Source organism: Equus quagga, chromosome 8 (genome assembly GCF_021613505.1).
Source record: "Equus quagga isolate Etosha38 chromosome 8, UCLA_HA_Equagga_1.0, whole genome shotgun sequence".
Taxonomy (NCBI): domain Eukaryota; kingdom Metazoa; phylum Chordata; class Mammalia; order Perissodactyla; family Equidae; genus Equus; species Equus quagga.
This window is the reverse complement of record NC_060274.1, coordinates 10,805,074-10,820,531: the sequence shown is the minus strand read 5'-3', so window position 1 is coordinate 10,820,531 and position 15,458 is coordinate 10,805,074. Positions and strand designations below refer to the sequence as shown.

Genomic DNA, 15,458 nt, shown 5'->3' with positions numbered 1-15,458 from the left:
GAATGTCTTTGCTTTTCTTTTTTGACGGTACTGCTGATGCTCTCCATAGTCTTTGCCCTCACTCTTAATTTCCAGTGTATTTTTTTGCTACATTCTTTTGCAGCCATCTTTTTGCCTTAAGACTGTCAGTAACAAACAGTGAAATGTGTTCTGTAGCACATTGCTACCAGGCAGTGTAGCTGTTAGCGTGATAAATATTCTTGGACACAAGCCCAAGTTGTGTTCAGTTTTATGTGTTTGTCCTCGTACATTTATTTTTGTATTGCTGTGTCTAATTCTAAGTGTGAGCTCTTGGAAGCCATTCAGTCAGTCATTCACCAGCTCTTATTGAGTACCTGTCTGGACTCGGCACTGGGACCCCAGGAGGAAGTGAGAGTCCGGTTCAGGAAATACGCAAGCAAACAGTAAAATACAGCATTGTAAATTCTTTAAGAAGAGTACAGCTGAAGTCGGTGTGAAGTAGTTGTTTTGAGAGAGAGTGGAGTTAATTTCTACCAGGATCTTGAGGCCAGCAGATGCTCTGCAGACACAGGAAGGAAAGGCATCCACTCGGGACCAAGAGTGAGACCAAGAAAGCCGCACGTGCAGGCACAGGGCCCTGCAGGAGCCCGTGAGCAGTCAAGCGGGCGCACCTGAGGACTTGCAGTGGGCCATGGGGAGGCCAAGACGAAGCTGGAGTGGCGGCTGGAGGATGTTTGACGAGCTCTTCTGTGCCAAACGAAGGACTGTGGGCTTCGCTCTGTAGGGGCCAAGGAGGAGAGCACCATGACTGTTGGTATGTTAGCCAGTGTGCCCTGGTGGCACGGCTGGCGAGAGGTGTGGTGTGAAGGGGCTGGCAGTCAGGGGAGACAGGAAGGGATGCACTCGACAGTGATTTCTGGTTTGGTGATGCATCAGATGTGTATGGTGGGAGAGAGAGGAAGGTGTGTGACATGGCTCTGGGAAGTCCCGGGTGGATGGTGTGGCCTTTGACCAGGTGGGGACTGAAGGAGGAGAATAGGTTTGAGGAGGACATCTAGGAGGGTCGTTTTCTGGGTGTGATGAGTGCAGGGGGCTCTGCCTGCAGGTAGAGATGTTGCTGGTGCCGTTAAAACATATGGGAATTGAAGTGGAGACTCGGGAATCCTCACCACATAGGATCGGTGCGGTGGCCTCGGGGTGAGGGTCTGAGGGACACCAGTTGTCAACGGGCGGGCAGAGCGTGCGTCACTGGCAGAGGAGCCTGACCCAACCTGATCCGAGAAGGCAGGCAGGGTCTCTGCCTTGCTGTCCACCAGCCTGAGGACTTGAAATAACTATCTGATGATAACAAGTCAGGGGAGAACAGCCTTGTGTTCAAATTTGTGAGAGTTTTTTATGTTAGTATTTCTTATTTAGTCATCATATTATAATTGAATGTTTTGAAAGTATTCCACATGGAAAATGCTTAAGATTCATAAATTTTGAAAGGGGAACTAAGGAGGATATATGGAAGCCTAGAATAATACCTTAAAAAAGCTAAAATTACATTAAATCCTTATTATTTTATAATACTATATTATAAATAGTATATTATTATTGATAATATAATAAATTGTATATAAACTTAAAATATATATCTATTTTATATATAAATAATATATGACATAATATTTAAACTTGTTTATCATATAAATAATAATATAGAGCATTACTCTGTTACTCTTCCTGTTGTTGTTATTCTCTCTTCTCAAGGAGAGTCATGGTGGCACTGAAGATCTGTGCATCACACTGAGATGCTAGCTCGGTTGTCAGACACTAGCTGGGCATTTCCATAAGGTTTTGTTTCCTCGTGGTAAAAAGAAGGTGATAATAAGGCCATCTCATGAGGTTGTGGGAGACAGGGACTGTGCACAGTACCTGTCCCAGAGCCGTGCTGCAGATGTCAGCTGTCCTTGTTAATAATATTTCCACCAGGGCGTTCCTGAGGTGGCAAGGGGGTGGTTGTGCTATTCTTGAAGTGGACATTTATAGACTTATATTGTTTTCCTTTTGGAAAGGATATTTTAAATTTCTTCACCTACAAACTAAAAGTGGAGAGGTAAGTAGCACGCCCAGTTTCCTGAGCAGAGTGATGGTGTCCCCTGGCCACCATCAGGCGTTTTCCCTGTGGGGGTCGCCCTGTCCTTCTCCTCTCCCCCTACAGCGTCTCACATGCCAGTGCTGGTCTGTTCCCCATTAGCGGTTGGAACTGACGATAGGAGTTTCCAAAACAGGGAGAGAAAAGGAGCGAGAAATCATGCTGACGTAGATAGTGCCGGATGTTATGAGGCTCCTCAAATCCTCGTCACCTCACTCTGGATTATCGCAGTAGTGATCAGTGGCCACTTTGCTTCTCTTTCTAGCGCATCCGTACTTCATGCAATTATTGGAAAAACCTTTCTGAAATAACATGAGAATCATCACGCGTTCTAGATCCGGAAGCCACAGTGGCTTCGTGTCGCTTTTTGTTTCAGACCTGAAGCTCTTTGCAGGACTGTAAAGACCACCAGCTCTTGCAAGCTTCTGGACTTATCTTCCCTGACCTCTTAGTCCCACGGCCGTGTGTTTGTCTAAATCCTTGTCTTCCTTTATTATTACTGCCAGTCCTTCCACCTCTTCCCCGTTCGGGGTTTGCTGCTTTTCCTAATGTGGTTAGGTGTATTCTGATGCTAGGGTAAACATCTTTAGTGAAGCTTTGTTCTGTTGCAGAATGATAGACTGTGAGTGTAAATTGATGCTTCCTTTGTTAAGAACACTTTCCCAGTCTCTCTCAAAATTTTAAATGTACCAGCCCTTTGGCAGGAATTCCTCTTGTGGAGATTTATGCTATAGAAATGCTTCACATGAAGATATATAAACAGCGGAGTTTGTTCTAGTGCTGTGTGAAGTAGGGAAAGACTGGGCACAACCTGTATGCCCATCAGTAGGGGACTGGTTAAATGCGTCACTGCAGTGACATAGAGCGCAATACTGTGCAGCATTAAAAAAATAATAAAGTAGATATTTAGGTGCAGATATTGAATGAGCTCTACAATATATTGTTAAAGGACCAGAAAAGATGCCCCAGCTCTATTTAAAGAAAAAAGGATTTAAAATCACATTTATACTTGGTAATGCTTCGAGCAATTGTGTAGTAATGCATCCAACAACTGTGGATGTTTTCACACTTTTGTTGTTTTCTGAGTCGGTCTTCCTTTTACCTGTGACTCATTGCAGAAGGAGGGTCAGAACTGGAATCCATCAGTGGTTAGAAGTGTGCGCGTGGGATGCAGAAACATAAGACGGATAAAGAACTCTGAGAGGGTCAACCATGTTCCCCTTGCTGGTTCTTTCGCACTGCAGTGTTAGCACAGGATGCTGTTTTTCTGAACAGTCCTGGCAGTATGGCAGATGAGCGCAGTAGTAATTTGGGTGTGTAAACTTGTACTAGTGTACAAGCTGGTGTACACTAGTTTAAACTTGTAAATAACCGGAGATGGCCATGATGTTTTAAAAATGTAAGGCTGTGCTTAGTTGTTTGTTTATACAACGTGATGCTGAACATATGCTTTCTTTTCTGGTACTGACATTGCCCTCTTAAATCTATTAAATTACTTATTCCTTCTTACTCTTCTGGAGATGAAAATAAGTACCTACCAGAAAATAAATATAGCTCTGAAGGGGGAAAAGCTCAGGCTTGTTATGGGGTATACTTTTTACATCTTTATTAAAGCTGCCACATGGCGACGTTATAGTCCCAGTGTAAGTTATATATAGATGATGATTGTTTTCAGTTAAAACTTGGTACCTTTTCTGGATGTTCTCTCAGTTAAATTAATCCTTATGTTCAAACAAGAATTGAGGCAGAACGAGTTCAATCCAGCGATTCCCACTAAATTTTGTTTTGGTTTTATTTCCAACTGTATTTCATAATTGAAAGCCTCTTGCGGTTAGGAATAATGTTTGAGACTTTGGGGGAATCTAATTATTTTGAACTTTTAAAGCCTTAAAAAGTGAAGTGTAAAGTCGTAGTAAAATTTTCTGATAGCTTTTCTAGTCTATTAGTTCAGTGTTGCTTATTATAGAGGGAACAATATCTAAATTAAAATACGTATTCACTATAGTTGTAATGATCTTTTTCAACTCTTTTAGAAATCAGTTCATTTAGCTACAAAGAGAAAATAAAAAGAAATTTAAAAGGCTAATAAGCATAGGAGGGCATGTGGGCCTGTTCCTGTTTCTTAACCGAAGTTTACTAAAAAAAGTGTCCGGGCGCTGCCGGTAAACTGTGTATGCACACGCGTGTGTTAAACGACCAAGCGGGGGCCTGCTCATTTGTTGGCCCATTGTGAGGCTGTCCTGCACCTTTGTGGGGTTTTTTGTAACAGGGTGAAGGCCCTTGAATGGAGGCCTTGTGGCCTGCTTGATTTGAAATCCTCCCTGTTAATCTAAAGGAACCAGCAGGGCCCCCCCGTGGGGCGTCCGTGTGACAAGTGGCAGCCTGGGATCCGGAAGACACGTGGTGTTGGGGGAGGGGGCGGTGGGAGTGGTAAGACTCTTTCAGCCATGGCTTCTGTCCCCCCACAGCCTAATTATTACCCTCTGCCGACAGCCAGATTGAAGCTACCTTTTAAGCATCCTTGGACCACGTGTGCTCGCCGAGACCTCCCCTCACTGCTATCAGATAGCAACCTGGACAATGGGATTTAATTCCCTTACAGAAGGATAGTACTGACTGGGCAGTATGCCTTACTCTTCGAAGTTAGAGATCGTGATTCAGGGTGCGTGTGTGTAGATTTATGTAAAGGGCAGAAGGTTGCTTGGAAAATGCTGGATTGTTGGCACGCTCTTCACTTGAGAGCCTGTTTCGAGGCAGGTTGCTCCAGCCCTTGGCTGGTTACGTCTAGTTTGTGGGGCTGTGTACTTTGTAGTACCAGCTATTTATTGGTCCAAAGTTTCTTGGCTCAGGAAGCCCTGTAATTTTCAGTGTATACTGTGTGAGAAAGAGGCGGGGCGGCAGCAGCTTTTTATAGGGTTTCAACTAATAAACATTAATTTTTAAAGTGATATTTTGAGGATTTGACAGAAGTAGAACTTGTAGATACTGTTCCTTTAGTTCTGACACATATTTCAACTGACAGGGAAAGGGAGAGAATTTTATTTTTGAGGGATATTTTTCATTCTTTTTTTCTCTCCAATCAGAAACTGGTTCTTCCACTTTCGGTGCCAGTGAAGACCTGCTGTAATAAGTATTTCACATTCTGTCCTGCTGGTTGACTTTGGGTGTAAATGGTGGTAGAGTGTTTAGTAGCCAAGCAGACAGAGTTAAATAGCTAGAGATCTGGTGTACAGTAAGCTTGGTGTGGTGTGATTGTTTAGTTTATATAGTAATATTTCAGCAGAATACTGAAACCACGTAGAATACAGCTCCTGGAAAATGTTCAACAGGATGCCAGAAAGGCCATGTTAATGATAAGTTTCTCATACCTCAGCAGATTTTTTGGGTGTGTTTTGTTTCCCACTGCTGTTTTATTCTTTATTGTGGTTCTCTGGAAACGATGCCACGTGAACATATGGAATTCTGTACATGAGTGTTTATTGGTTTTGTAGAAACCCCAGGATACTGTGAGCCTAATGACTGTGTTGTTTTGTGGGTTACTGAGAGGGCATATTAAAAGTCAGTTGATAATAAAGTTTTCATTAATTATTTTAACATTCTCAAGCTAATATTTAAAGGCAGTTCAACCCAAATCAGAATTAAACAATACAACCAAAATCAGAATTAAACAATAAAGTGTACCTTGGGTTTGCCGTGATGTAAAGAGAGTTTGGTTATAGCTGACCTCCTTGCCCTCCTTACTGACTAGACATCTTCCTGCAGAACTCACATACGATCGTTAGTGTGCATGGTCTCCGAATAAATTTCGTTGCTCGTTCTGTATGTTTTTGCTCTCGATGATTCACTGCTTTTTTTGACTTTTGTTGTTGCTTTCGATAAAGTGTTAAAGAAATAGCTATACCATATCTATCTGTCTATCTATCTGTCTATTTCAATGTAACCTGGGTCGATAGCTTCTGATAAGCCTTTGGTTCATTCGGTGGCCAAAGAAGCTTGTAACTCCTTGAGATACTCACCCGGTGCTTCATGTTTGTGTTTGTCTAGGACATGTCTCAGGAAGGCTATGGGACTAGGCCTCAACCTCCTCTGGCTCCCGGAAAAGCTAACCACGAAGACTTGAACTTAATACAACAAGAAAGACCGTCGAGTTTACCAGTAAGACACTCACGTGCTGATTTGGGAACATAATAGTTACAGATTTTTAAAAAGAGCTGTTGTTTTTGCTTGTTGTACTTGCTCTTAAGACTTGGGGTAGAAGTTTCTAGAATTCAGATAGATTCGTGATTTATTAACTTTTTTAGGGCTTCAGGCTTAGGAGCTGTGTAGTCCTGGATAGGTGTGTCGTTTGGAGGTCTCTCCGAGTCCACTTGGCAGGTTTGATTCGGCTGATGGGTTTTGGGGCAAAAAAGGTGTTTCGTGGTGCAGTTGTGTGTTGTTTAGCCTGTTGCTTTCTGGTGGTGACAGAGAACAGAGGCGTCTATGTAAGAGAGAAATGTAAAGAAATTCCTACCTGGCAAAGGATGTAAATAATGAGAAAAAGCGTCCGGTAGTCCTTTGAATTTCTTCTGGGACTTGATGTAATGAGAAATCACCCAATCTTTTTTCACCCAAAAGAAAAGTGTTTTAGTTTAAAATTGGAAAGAGCACCTTATGAGTATTCCCACCAGCAAATACTGTCTGGTGATTGGGGTATATATTCACCAGAGTAGTGGCTATATTATAGGCCGTCCTATGGTTGCCTATAAATACTTCATCTGTGCCTAATTTGCTTTTTTACAGGCAACCTAGTTTAAATGAGGCTTTCCTTATAAACTAAAAGAATACATCTGTGCAAACAAGTTTTTTACTTATTTTCCTGTTAAAATATTTTGGTTTGAAGAATTATTGTTATTGCTTAATCTCTATCAAGAAGTTTTATTTAGGATGGGAGCTCAGGCTAGCCATGATTTTAATTTGAATTTCAAATGTGTTTACGTTAAGTAAGATTTGTTGTATTACTTTTAAACATCTGAGCATTTGTCATGAATGTTATACACGACATTTGGCATGTGTACCATACCCATTTTTAAGTCACATGTGGCCTTAGGAAGAAGGTAAGTGATGGCTGCAGGATATAAGTATCTTTGAATCTGATGCATATGTTTTTGAAACGCAAATTTTTACAGCTGTTATTTCTAGGGTGGGAGGTAGGTGATATTTACTGTGGTCACTTTTTAGAAACATTGGGGTATTTATTGTCTAGTTATTTGGTTTTGGAGGGAATGATAAAGGTGACGGAGTCTGTGTTTTATGCTGTAGGCTTTTTTCTTCAGATAATTCACAGCTTGATGAGCATGCAGTGTGTGTGTGTGTGTGTGTGTGTGTGTGTGCCTGCACGTCAACAGTTGATAAATGCAACATTTGCTGAATATTTGGAAATTGGCTTGTGGTTTTAGGAAATTTAAATTGACTCATGGGAAGCAGGTGGGCGGCGAGTTCCACTCTTTTTCCACCAGATTTTCAGTGTTTTTGGAGAAGCCCAACTTTGTAGGTTTGGCATTGGCTGGCAAAGTGTACTGTTATACTGGTTGGAAAATTTGTTATAAATTAATGCAGATTTTCTATGTAGCTGTGAGTATAGTTGGTAGTGTACTGCTTTCTGCATTTCCCCTTGAACTTTGACCTCACTCACAAGGCTCTGCGTGGAGTGCATGGTGGACATTCGGCAGACTCTACAGCATGATTAGGGAGGGAATGGAGTGCGGCAGGCCCAGAAACCCAGCTGAAGAGTTCTGCTCTGGGATGGTGTTTTTTAAGTCGATTACTGGAAAAGGGGCTTATAGTATTTTAGCAAGTGAACCAATATATTCATCAATACTTTCCATTTTCCTGAGTTGTTCTATTTGTATGCATGTATAATGGCTTTCTTTCTTTCTTAATCTGTACCTTGCCTACTTCCCAAGAGGATTTAAGGTTGCTCATAATAAAAATTTTCTTATGAAGCTATTAAAAAAAAAAAAAGCCCTAATTGGTATTTTCTTTCTGTTTTCATAACTCACAGATAAATAAGATGCTGACTGACTCAATAACATTTCAATAGTCTTTTTTTTTTAGAGAGCCAAATTTCCAGGTTTTATGGTGAGTATATAGCAGTAGCAGTTACTGATAAAGAAGAAACCGTAGATCAGCTGGTACACCCGGACCCCTGCTCCCGGTCTGTTAAGATGAAAATTGGCTTTATTTAAATGCCTTTTAGTGCACTGTTGCTCTTTCACCAGGCTTTGTTTGTGCAGAAAGTTTCTATACGAGGTTTACAAGTATGTTTTTATTTATGGAAATGCTGCATCGATGTGTTGTACACAAATAAGTTAATTACGCTTTGGGGGAAAGATCTGTTGGTGTTCTGTATGGCTCTAATATTACATATGTTTAGTGTTACTTTTATTAAATATTTCAGTTCTCTAACTTGGCTAAGTTGATACTATAGGTGCCTTGAAACTATATTCATTATCACATCTGAATTTGGTGTTGGGTCTTTTCTAGATTTATCCTACATTTTTTCCTTGTCAAGTGTCAGTGATATAAATTTTGTCTTCTTACTTAAAGACCATTCATCATATTTATAATCTCTTTTTTAATTTGGAACTAAGGAAATTATGGGTCTTATCTGTATATTTGAAAAAATGTGGCATAGTGATTCTAAGGTGTAATTATTGTCTTTATCCATTATATATGTGACTATAAGAAGAAATCTCAAGTAGTTATTTCTTAATTTTTTGTAATATTTTCAGCATTTGTGCTTTTTTTCTTTAGCATATGTTTGTTACACAGTTAGCTTTCCATTACAAGAAATCAAGACGTTTCCAATATCCTTATGCTGGATCAGTAATTTGATCCCTCAGTAAGTTGTGCTCTCACCATTGTTTGAACTGACATTTGTCTGTATTTCTATGTCATTAAATTCTTGGTGATCTTCTTCAGTAGCTAATGCAGTTATATTTTCCAGCTGTCTTAGATCTTCAGATCATCCACATAAAGCAAATGACTGATAAATTAATGCTTGTCCTCTTGTTGTTTCAGGGCCATGACCAGTAATGTTTACTCTTCACTTAATGCACTCAGCCCTAAGCTCAGAACAAATCTTCCTTAATCATGTCCACTTATTTCTATACCTCTTAATCATACAGCTTTCTCCCTCTTGAGATGCATTAGCTGACATACCCTTGGTGTTACCATTATTAACAACTCTTAGCATATAGCATGTGATATAAAAATTAGCTTGAGAAACTCTATCTGCTTAGAATATTGTCACTTAAAATTTGTGCATATTCTGTAGTTTTTTCTACCTCAACCGTTGATATGAAATGAAGCCAGCATTTAAGCAAAATGCACAGTGGAAGGTCTAAAAATTACTGTATCTTATTAACTCCTTTATTTTATAAACATTGAGTATATCTCAATTTATATTCTAAAATAACTCCCAAGATAGGATTTAGTACACTTTTTTTGAGTCTTTTGTTCCATTTCCATCTCTTGTGGCATTTACTATTCATCCTTTTATTGCTAGCCATTTTTTATAGTTGTCTTGGCCCCCCCACTAGACTAGGATCTTTTCAGAGTATTTATTGTATTGTATTCAGTAAGTATTTTCCTAATAGAATTTATGTAAAAACTTTTAAACACAGTTTTCTCTCAGTTTCAGATTTTTCTTTTAATTACTTAAGGGATCTTTTCCAAGGTATTGAACTGAGCTCAGGAGAGCCTGTGTTCCCCACCTGCTACTGATACAAAGGCTTATCTGGGTGTAATATCTGTATTGATGGGGCGGTTTTATTCTTAAAACCATTTTCTTTTATTATAAAATGGTGTTTGAGTTTTACCTTGATAACCTTCAGCTTCAAGAGAACAGGTGGGCACCTTGGATAATTAAGCTAAAAGTAGCAAAAAGACATTCTTTTCTTGGTAATATATATTTTATTTATAAAAAGAAATAAATTGACAGAAACAGTAATCATAATTTCAGTAAATATAGTACAAATATGTTGTTAAAATATGTTGTTAATAAAATATTTATAAAATCGTATAAAAGGACATTAAAATGTAGTTTTATTTTCTTCCTCGTTCTGAGCAAAGAGTGCTTTCTTCTCCAGAGATCTGGAGAGTTGTCCATATTCCTCAGTTTAGAAATGACTGACCCGTTTTTACTCTTGAGAGAGGCCTGCCACCAGTTGGCATTGCAGATAGCAGGTCCATTGTTCTGTTTACCTAAGACACAGAATACGATCAGTCATATTCTAATAGCCTTTAAGAAGGCCCATCAGGTCGTTAAAAACCTCTTTCTGACCCTTTCTTCCTTAAATAGGAAATACCTAAAGAGGTTGACCTGAAAAGGGCTTGATCTTCAGAGTTTAGTAAAAAAACTCTATATGTCGTGTGGAATGGGGCTTATGGCACTTTTGTTGAGTTTGCAATGAGAAGGAAATATTGAGGTTTAGATAAAACATGTTTTTTGGCCCTTTGTGAAAGGAAGGAGGTAGTCAATGCTGGTGATTCTTTGAAATAGAGGGTGTTAAACAGGATATTGGGAGCCTGAAAGAGAATGGTTGGAAAACTCTATTACCAAGAGTATTCTTTGGGGGTTAGCTATTAGCAACAGAGCGCATACAATGATCTCTCTTTCCTCAAAAAGAATGCTCTGTATGTGTGTTTTTGTTTTTGTAATCTTTAATGATACTTATATTGGCTAGGGATAAAAGGTCATGTACTTTGGAAGCATATATGGATATTGCTGATGTGTTAATAGGGGCATTTTAAGTGTGTAGATTTGATCATATGGTTCTGTGAATGACTAGAAACTATTGGACAAAGCTGGGTGAACCGTTTCTTAATTGTTTTGTCTTTACCGAGTTCTCAACCCAACTAGAAATATAAATTGTTAACATGATCTTAACCTGTTAGTTGGCAGATTTTTGCAAAAGTTAAGATCTACCAGGTGTACGGCTGCTGAGTGAACTCTTCCTTCACTTGTTTATCTGTATCTTGAACTTGATTTCAATAGTTGTCATTAAAAGCTTAAGAATGTAGCTGTCTTCCCTTGATTGATCCTTCTCAAATCATTCTGAACGTTTAAAAAAATTACAAGTTAATAAAAGAGAAATCTAATCTGTTGTCACCTTACTTCAGTGTTCAATCATTGGCCATCGCTGTGTGCAGCTGAAGACATCAGCTGTTTGTTAGCAGTGCTCTCTCGATCTTATTAGACTGTGCTGAGGTTTGGAGTTATGGAAGTCCTAAAAAGTGAGCACCCCGTGAGACAGCAGGAAGTTCTCTGAAGGATGGCGCCTTGTCAGGCAGAGCATCTCCAGATAGAGTTACCCACTGGCAGAGTTTTGAAATTGAAGGTATAGACACATTTTGCTATCTTTGACGAGTTTTAAAGGAACACACAATACTTCCATTTCTTACCTAGGATTTACCATATTCTCAAATGTAGTTTTCGTCACTGGTCCATTCTGTATGGAGACGTCAATGTTTCTGGATTAAGGATGAGAGAAACCTGTGAAGACCTTTCTTGAAAGTCCTAATTTAGGAAAACTCACAGTGACTCTGACAAATGTCTATTTTCCAAGACAGATTATTTCTTTAAGATATGATGGTCCCTAATTGTATCCTCTGGAGTGTTTTTGTGATATTGGTAGTCATTTTGAAAATAGAGGATAACACATGAACTTGAACAAGGTAAGAAGTAGTAGGAAGTGGGAAGTTCTGTTTCTCCCTCTTTGAAAACAATCTTCCACTTAAATATTTGTTCTGTAAATGAATATTCAATAAAACCTCACCAGTTTGGATTTCTTCCAGGTAAAAGCAGGCTAAATATATGGGAAGTTTGAATAAATTAATATTTAAAAAGAACTATAGTTTGCTTTTAAATAACTCAAATGTTTGCGTGCAAAGTGTTGCTAAATTCAGTCCTGTTGAAATAAATGGACAATTCTAAATTTATTGTAGCAGAGATGTTTGCTTAGTGGCAGTGTGTTATTTTTAAAAATTCATTTACTTTTGAAAAACACATTTTAACTAAGCATATCCTCTGCAAACTTTTTCACATCATATTCTGAAGATTTCCATTTAGAATACGGGGGAAATGAATTTCAACCCATTTTATGGGACTGTCAATTCTAAAAAAATTAATGAAGGGGTGCTATAAAAAATAGACACTAGATAAAATTGGAGATGAAGAGAGGCTGAGACGTAACTGATTTGCAGGATATTGATTTTGATAGTAGAAGGATAACTATGATCTGTAGTTGATAAATGAGGCTCATTAAGTAAAGCATGATAAATGCAGATATTCCTGGCTAACAAAAAAGTCAGCATACACGTTTCGCCATAACAAATGGGGGACTGGAAGGTTTTGACCCAGCCTGTGGGCTCTTCACATGACCTGTGTGCCGCCATGGAACCTTCTCTGTGGCCCCACAGGCTGGGCCGCATGCCCCTCCCAGGTCTGTCTGCAGATAGCCGGAGAGGCACACCTGGATGTAAGCGTCTCTGAGCGGAGTGGCTGTCTCTGCGCACACAGGGGAGAGCAGAGCCTGGGCTTTTAGTATAAACCACAAAAACTAGTGTGTGAGAGCGTGTGGGCACGGGCCTCGGGCAGGAGAGTTTGTCAGCAGTGTAACTCCTTCACTTCTTCATCTTAATTTTTTATGCCAGAACAAAAAAAACCAGCTGGTGTTCGGAGGTACCTTTTCTCCTTCTCACCTGCTGTTTCTGGTGCGACAAATGGCCGTTCTTGGCAAGTTGAGCTGGAAAGCCTCCTTCCTGCCTTCTCCAGAGTGCTCCTCCTGTGCCCTGGAGTCTGGAGAGGCCCGTGGGCTTCCTCCAGATTCTGCAGCCACGGCCAGTGTAAGGCTTGAATGCATTTACTTTATATTATCCGAGTTAGGTGGGAAATAGAGTTGAATGTACACATTTCCATTTTGTAGGTACCTGAAGACACATCTGTTCTACATAACAGGTATATAACCAGCAGGAGCTCATAGTAGCATTTAGGACCTGGTTAATTGCTTTTATTTTTCTTTTGGACTGGAAGTAACTATTTTGAATATTAACTGTCGGTTTAGGAGAGGAAAAATATACGTAGAGAAGGTTCTTGCCTGAGAACACAATTTACTATTCTTCCCTCACGATGTGGGATTCGGGAGGTGTCTCCCTCTTTCTCATCTTTTTCTTTTGCCTCCTCTAAATTGTTGTAAAATAACTGAATGGTCTTGTTTTCCTTTGTTTGGGTCAAGAAATTTTAGCTGAAAATTGTTACTGTGTGAAAGAAGATTATTGACTCAACAAGCCTTCAATTTTCCGTGAATAACTCTCTCGGCCCCTAGCTTCAGGACCATGCCGTGCATGCATTCTCTTTTCAAATACAGACTGTCATTTAAAACAGGCAGTTTGATGCCCCACTGAACTTTGTTTAAGCCTGGAATAAAAGAGGGAAAAAAGGCTTTAAGCCACAAAAAAGTGACTAAGCTTTCTCAACCACTTTTCTTCATAATGCACTCCATGTTTTAAAAAAAGCTTCCAGGTAACTATTGTTGTCTCTTTCCACAGGACCTAAATTTTATCCAGTGTTAGATGGTAACATGTGCGTCTTTTCCCCTTATTATCGGGATATCATCTGAATTTTTTTAAGTGTTCACAGTAGCGTGCATTTGCGGTAGAATCTGTGTGTATGTGCTTGTGTGTATTGTCCATGTTCAATGCATGTGAGAACATTCATTCTAAAATTAAACACATAGTTCTTAGCATTCACTTATTGATTGCTGATTTTCTGGAGTTCTCTTGATTTAGATAGTACCTGAGTATTAGACTGGATTGATATAAATATTTAACTGTAATAGTATTTACTGTCAGATCGTTATAAAAATAAGTAGTTCAAAGTAGTTTCTATCACTTGCCCTTTTTTTTCCTCTTCACAAAATTGAAAATGAACAGCTTATAATGACTTGTATGGAAGGAACGATGACTCTGTTTGGATAAAATAACCTGTGTGACCTGGAGCCCTGTTCTGACGATGCTGCTGAATGGCAGACGAGGCCTGCGTGTCGGCTGAGGTTCTGGTCTCGAGCAATTCAGGGCACTCTCAGGACCTTCGTCTCCTTCTCTGAAAAGTGGATGTTAGTGATAGCCATCTCAGAGCATGTTCCAACTCCTAAACTCTGCGCTAAGGGCCTCCTTGGTCAGTATATAAGAAAAGGCACTGATAAAAATGAGCTCTTTGCTTTCAGGAGGAAGTTCCGTGAGAGAATGCAGCCACCTGAAATCTTCAGTAATGGCTCATGGATGCTCTTGGTGGGCTGTCTCTCTCTCATTCTTGGGTGCCGCTTGCTTTTGAACATTCTTAGGTTTTGGGGTTGCCTAATTGAGTACATGGCCTTATAATGCAGACCATGGAAGAGCCATGGGCCTTCTTCGAGACTCAGTCTCTGTCATGAACATCTTGGAGATTGCAGAGCTCCCCCCGCCCCATGGGATCTGTTTGAGAGGCTGGTGTATTTGAGTATAGGGGAGTTTAGAGAGAAGGAAAGTGCGTGTGAGCAGTGGAGAAGCACAAACGCCAGGTGTCTCTATGACCGCCTGGTAATGTGGGAGGTGGAAAAGACAGACGAACAGATAAGGAAGCTGCAGGACAGCGAAATCTTTCCTTTGTAATACGAAGTCCGATGCCTTCTCCATTGGACCAACAGACCCCAGTGCAGACAGTTTTCTGAACCAAGATGATCAGGCAGCAGTCGATTTTAACCTCATGCTGATGAAAGGAAGGCCCCAATGGTCTCCACCTGAGGTCTCCATTCGCTTCTAACACTCCAGGTGTGCATTTGTGTACTGTAAAGTCACTGTTTTCTAAACTGAGATTTACCACGAGTGGAAGTATTAGCAACCCAGGGACACGAAAGCCACCATTTGTTTTTAATGATCCCAAGCCAGTTTCATGGATAATGTCCCCTGCGTTTCTACACTGTATGTGTGTGTTTAAAGGCTTTGGAGCTCACTGATTGGTTTGGGTAGTGTGGTATGTCACAAGTCTTACTCGTTATTCTACTCCTCTGTCAAAACACAAGATGGTGTGCGTTGCGGCCGTGGCCTAAGCCACCCCTGGGTCACAGGGAGATGCCTGAATGAGTGAGCCTGGTGGCCAGCGGGTGACGGGACAGCACAGCAGCATCATGCTGCCATCTGAAACTTGTGCCCCGATAGCGATGCTCTTTCTTCTTTTCCAGAATCTTCTGGTGTAAGTAGGGATCTTCATTAGTGCTTATTTTTCCCATGAGCGTGAGTGGTTGAGTGCAGAGAGCCAGTTAACTCCTTTTGAAGACCCTAA

At 40.2% G+C, this 15,458-nt stretch overlaps 1 protein-coding gene across 9 annotated transcripts in view; it reads left to right on the top strand.

Moving 5' to 3' along the window:
- The window catches only part of ARID1B (AT-rich interaction domain 1B), a 413,283-nt gene that overhangs the window by 148,181 nt on the left and 249,644 nt on the right, over nucleotides 1-15,458 (top strand). For 7 of the 9 annotated variants that reach the window (XM_046669908.1, XM_046669913.1, XM_046669912.1 and 4 more), the window contains one exon: nucleotides 6,143-6,253. The exons of the other annotated variants lie outside the window; for them this stretch is intronic. In XM_046669908.1, coding sequence (XP_046525864.1) covers nucleotides 6,143-6,253 — 111 coding nt within the window. The remainder of the gene's footprint in view (nucleotides 1-6,142; nucleotides 6,254-15,458) is intronic. 9 annotated transcript variants of the gene reach the window in all.